General features: G+C 43.9%; 1 protein-coding gene across 1 annotated transcript; it reads right to left on the bottom strand.

The window, feature by feature from the left end:
• Positions 1-302: 302 nt before the first annotated feature.
• LOC127650959 (glutathione S-transferase A-like) lies at positions 303-5132 on the bottom strand. Its single transcript, XM_052136638.1, has 6 exons — positions 4839-5132; positions 4642-4707; positions 4326-4431; positions 3575-3693; positions 950-1038; positions 303-838 (listed from the first exon to the last, which is right to left on the bottom strand). Exons 1-6 carry the CDS (start codon positions 5004-5006, stop codon positions 706-708), a joined length of 681 nt encoding a protein of 226 aa, XP_051992598.1. The 5' UTR covers positions 5007-5132; the 3' UTR covers positions 303-705.
• Between the last annotated feature and the right edge of the window lie 319 nt (positions 5133-5451).

Raw genomic sequence — 5451 nt, 5'->3', positions numbered from 1 at the left:
ACACACACAATTGTATCTGCATAATTTATTCAGTTGTCCTGCAGGTCTCTATAATACAGCACACAGAGAATAGGGTGAAAAGCTTGTATTTGCTCCACAGCAAACATGAGAAAAATGGCGCCATCTGGAGCCAGGGCTCTGTAATGAAAGCATAATATCATATAATTCATGATTTTATGCTTTTATGTTGTTTAGTGGTCAAGAATACTAGTGGTCATATATTTTACACAAGTTTCTGGTGGCAATTCTTAGAATATTTTCCCATGGTTGGAACAGGACAAGAATGTATTTGGTCCCAAATAACAACATAAAGACTTATTTATTAACATGTTCGTGTTTATTAATGTTAATTTGCCATTGCATGTCCATTAACAGAGTGTTTAGATTGAAAGAAATGCCAGTTAATTAAGCAGTCCGCTTTATAATATTTAAATGATAATAACATGCTTTTGATTAACTTGACAAATAACATCAAATCAAAGCTTTAAAAACAGCCTCGTTATTGTTCCAGTGAGCAATATATAACATATGATATCATAGTTGTATTTCAATCAACAGATTAGTAAAGAGCATTTGCATGTTTCAAATTTGATCTAATTTGAGGTGTGAAATCAGCCAGAATTAGATGCAGTTTCACTCTTTCCACCCGTGTTGTTTGTTAGTCTAGAAAGATTCTTCAGTGTTATGAACATCTTCCGGTGGTCTTTATAAGTTCTTCAGATGTAACTGCTCCTCTGGTTTCTCCAGCCATTCAGCTGGCCAGCTGGCTTTAATACTGGGACGGTCCTTCACCATGTCATAGTACTCCATCAGTCTGGGACATCTCTCTTTAGGACACCTGCCAACCATCAAAATATATTAATGATTAAAGCAGACTTTGATCCGTCCTTTCATCTAAGAAGGTCAATGATTAAATATTAATTTATTTGTTCAGGAAGGTTTTACTCACCCAAATCTTGGGAAAAAAGCTATGACTGGGAAACAAACAACGTCCACCATGGAGAAGTTCTTTCCAGCGAGGTATGACCCTTTCCCCATCTGGAGAACAAATGACATATATGTGGAGGCCGTTTATTAGGAACAGGTCAAATTGGCACACAGTAGCTTGTGATGATGTATAAGGTGCATGTTTTGACTTGTTCAAACTGATACATTTTATTTTTCACAAATGGGTAGAAACACTTTAACACGCTGCAAAAGAAGTTTGAGGTTCATGGAAATTTACCAGTCAAACTGTGTATGAACCCTGATTAAAGTAGTCCATGTGACTTGTGCATTATATTGAAAGTCTCTTGAAGCCATACAATATTTTTGTGTATTGCAAAAATGTTTAATATCTAAATAGGCATGTTAGCACACTATTAGTACTGGGTCCAACTACGAATTCCTCTGCTGAATTCGTGAGCCAGAGGGCTAGGGAGGAAGGACATCAAGGATTCACGGTTTGTGAACATGCATGGGAGAAAAGAGTGCACGACTTCACCTCCTGGTGGGGAAAGGCACTATACGCAAACAGTACACCCAGCCAGCTGCCCCGCATTATGAAACTTACCAGTTCATACCTGACAGAACACGGGACGAAACAGTTTCAAACCGGAGGTTGTTGCCCAGGAGATTCTTGCTAGAGAGGTGCCATTGGCCAGTGCCCACGAGGATGCCACTCTCCGTGTAGAATGTGCCCGAACCCCCAAAGGAGCAGGCACGGCCTGGTAGGCCAATGTGATGGCATCCAAGATCCAGAAGGTAAGCCTCTGTTTGGAGACAGCGTTCCCTTTCCCCCGTCCAACAAAGCAGACAAAGAGCTGCTCTGAGCATCTAAAGCTCTGCATGCGATCCAAGGAGATCACAAAGCATGCACCAGACACAACAACGATAAGGTTGGGTCTACCTCCTCCCGGGGCAGTGCTTATAGGCTCACCACCTAATCCCTAAAAGGGGTCGTGGGAACCTTGGGCACATAGCCCGGACCTTCTTGATGGAAGTGAGCCCGGTCAGGAGGATGGTCTTTCATGAGATGGCCTTAAACTCGACTGATTCTAGGGGCTCGAATGGTAATCTCTGAAGGCCCATCATGACCATAGAGAGGTTCCATGAGGGAAAGAGGCATGGCCTAGGAGAGTTCAGCCTGCTGATCAAGTCTTGCTTACCAAGAGACTTACCTTCAACTGCATCATGCTATAGCAGCTTCAGGGTGGAGGGGGACAGCTGCCCCTCCAACTTCTACTGCAGGAAGGAAAGCACTGACCCGACTGCACATCGCAAACAAACACCACTTCAGCGTATACAGCTACCTTGTGGAAGGAGCCCTGGCCTGAGCGATCACGTTTACCACTGGTCCCGTCCAAGGACCAGACGTGGAGGTTCCAGAGGTCTGGGCGTGGGTGCCAGATGGTGCCCCATCCCTGAATAAGAAGGTCCTTCCTCAGGGGAATTTGCCAGGAGCGTGAGGCGCCAGGGCAAGATGCGTTGTATCGCCACTGCCTTTTTCATCACCGCCAAGAATTGCTGGGCGAAATCCTCGACGGTGTCACCAAAAAGGCAGACCTGGGAGATGGGCGCATTCAGGAAACTTGCCTTGTCTGCGTCCCTCATCTCAACCAAGTTTAGCCACAGGTGGCACTCCTGGACCACGAGAGTGGACATCGTCTGCCTGAGTGCCCACACAGTGACCTTTGTTGCATGGAGGGCGAGGTCGGTCGCCGAGTGCAGCACATCAGGATCAGAACTACCCTTGTGCAGTTCTTTCAGTGCCTTGGCCTGATGGACCTATAGGAGGGCCATGGCATGCAGGGCGGAGGTGGCCTGACCGGTGGTGCCATAGGCTTTGCCACCAGAGACAATGTATTCCTACAGGCCCGGAAAGGGTGTGCTGGGTGACTCCGCCAGGTGGCAGCGCTCAGCGGGCACAGGTGTGGAGAACATGGACCATCCACAAACGCTTCCTCAACGTGATTACGGCCCAGAGACGTAAGGCAGCGATCGTGGCCGTCAGAGGCGGAGAGGTAACAAACGCACCCAGAAACTACCACTCGGCTCCGAAGAAAAAAATCTGAATGAGAGTGGGCATTCCAACTCCTTTTATACCCTTATGTCCAGGGGAGTGGCATGCAAATTCCACTCACCAATTTTCATTGGTGAGTGGATCACACTGATTAAACCACTCAAGATGCATTTATAAGACTTTATGTTAGAAAAGTGTTTAAACTAATGTGTTTATAAGCTTTTATTAAGGGTGCATGAGCAGAAGTGTCACTATGTGTGGAACTTGGTTTTTTCGATCAATGCATGAATAGTTAATTATCTTTATATTGCTTCAAAAAGACTATATTGCTAAGGTTATATTGATAAATAGGTCATGGGTAGATTAGGCAATGGGTAAAGTGCATTTTCATTGTATTTTTTGCTGAGTTCACTGCATTACTTTGCAGCAAAAATGGGCTCGGTGCCAAACCTATTCTTGCTACAAGTCCCTGTGAATACTTCAACCTGTTAATCAGGCCAAAATAAACATGCGCTGTTAATATGTGCTGTGTGAAACAGGCTTTCTACTTTAAGACAGGAAATATAAATGAACCTTCTCCAAGTAGCTCTCCCACAGTTTCAGCTCTGCAATTAAATTCTCTTTATTTCTCTTCAAGGCGGATTCATGTCGCTCTCCCTCAGGTACCAACCACTCATAAAATACCACCTCATCTGCACACACACAAGACATCAGGGTTAACACAATGTAGAGACACATTCATTAAATGTTAAAAAGTGATTGTTTCTCAGCTGGCATAATAAACATAACTTCTGTTATTACACCACTTAGAAATGTCAAAGTATCCTTGTGTACTTTGTGTGTTTATGATTTAAAGGGACAGTTCACCAAACAAATGAATATTCTCTCATCATTTACTCACCCTCATGTCTCCTCAAGTGATATGATAGGTGTGGGTGAGAAACAGATAAATATTTTAGTCTTCAATAAATTCTCCTCCCTGCCCAGTAGGTGGCGATATGCATGAAGAATGCAAATCGCTAAAAAAAAGGACTTAAATATTCATCTTTTTCTCACCCACACCTATCATATCACTTCTGAAGACATGGATTGTACCACTGGAGTCATATGGATTACTTTTATGCTGCCTTTATGTGCTTTTTGGAGCTAGTCACTTTTCACTTGTATTAATATCTTAATTTGTGTTCTGTAGAAGGAAGTCAAACTCATCTGGGATGGCATGAGCATGTGTGTGGCATGAGATGGCATGAGAGTGAGTAAATGAGAGAACGTTTATTTTTGGGTGAACTGTCCCTTTAAAAGAAGGCAGTTTTAGGGCACTTACACATTTTCTGCTGCAGGTTGCTGGTCTCAAACATGCGCTGATAAACGAGTGCTTGTTCAGTCGGGTTATCTGGGATCAGACGGGTACCTTGAGATTTGAACGCACTCTGTGCACGCCAAAAATACAAAATAAACCCATTAAATGCAATTAATATAAACCTTTTTTGAGCATGTTTTCAATTTGTGAATTAAAACTTAATATTTAGTAGTTCTCTTTTGTGGAACATGAAGTAAAAAGTGTCTTGTGATGTCATCGTCCAGATCGTAACAAAAACGAATGCTGCACCTTTAAGGGTGCATGTTTCACCCGATCTCACCTCCAGATACATGCATGCTGCAAACGACTCGTTCACGATGATGTTTCCATGCTTGAAAGTTGGAAGCTGCAGAAATAAAGTGCGAAATGAAACTAAAATGTTTTGAAATCATTCTGCAATGTGTTAAAGACAGAATGCATTCACAAGAAATCACTTTAATATTCTAGTTTGCAATGGATGTTGTTGTTGTAATGCACCTGTCCTCGTGGATTGAGATCCGTCACTTGTTTAGTTTTGTGTTCTTCTTTCTCAAACGACAGTTGTTTGTTGTTGTATCCCTGCAGGTTTTTCTCCTCCAGCGCGATCATCACCCTCCAGCACGGCGGGGAACCGACGCACCAGTACAACATCATGTCTTTCGCCATGATAACACTGACTGATTCACTGGTAATGTAGATATTTGACTGGAAACAAATCTGGCACTTCTGGGCATGAGGACTCGAGATATAATGGCGTCGCGCGCAATCCTGCCGTGCCTGAAAGCGCGTGCACGTTATCAGACAGTACAAAGACGCCTCATTGGCCGCTGGATCGTACGACAACGTTGCCGCCAGGGTTGCCAGATTGGGCGGTTTCCCGCCCACTTGGGCGGTTTTGCAATCTTTTTTGCGGGCAAAAATGGGTTTGGGCGGGTGGATAAAAATTGGGCTGGTTTCGGATCAGTTCGGCGGGTTTTTGTATCCGAAACATCGGTACTTCAGAGCCTTCTTTCGGCGACTCTCTGTTCAGTAGCCTACTCTCTCTCACACACACACACACACACACACACACACACACACACACACACACACACACACACACACACACACA

Source organism: Xyrauchen texanus, chromosome 10 (assembly GCF_025860055.1).
Source record: "Xyrauchen texanus isolate HMW12.3.18 chromosome 10, RBS_HiC_50CHRs, whole genome shotgun sequence".
Lineage (NCBI taxonomy): Eukaryota > Metazoa > Chordata > Actinopteri > Cypriniformes > Catostomidae > Xyrauchen > Xyrauchen texanus.
This window is presented reverse-complemented; position numbering and strand designations above follow the sequence as displayed.

What these genes read in the sequence shown, in the direction of transcription:
- LOC127650959 (XM_052136638.1), bottom strand. Translation starts at nt 5,006, where the DNA reads ATGGCGAAAGACATGATGTTGTACTGGTGCGTCGGTTCCCCGCCGTGC. An exon ending in CAGCATGCATGTATCTGGAG is followed by an intron (nt 4,432 to 4,641) that starts GTGAGATCGGGT and finishes TGGCGTGCACAG; the next exon opens with AGTGCGTTCAAATCTCAAGG. An exon ending in GCTTTTTTCCCAAGATTTGG is followed by an intron (nt 839 to 949) that starts GTGAGTAAAACC and finishes GATGGTTGGCAG; the next exon opens with GTGTCCTAAAGAGAGATGTC.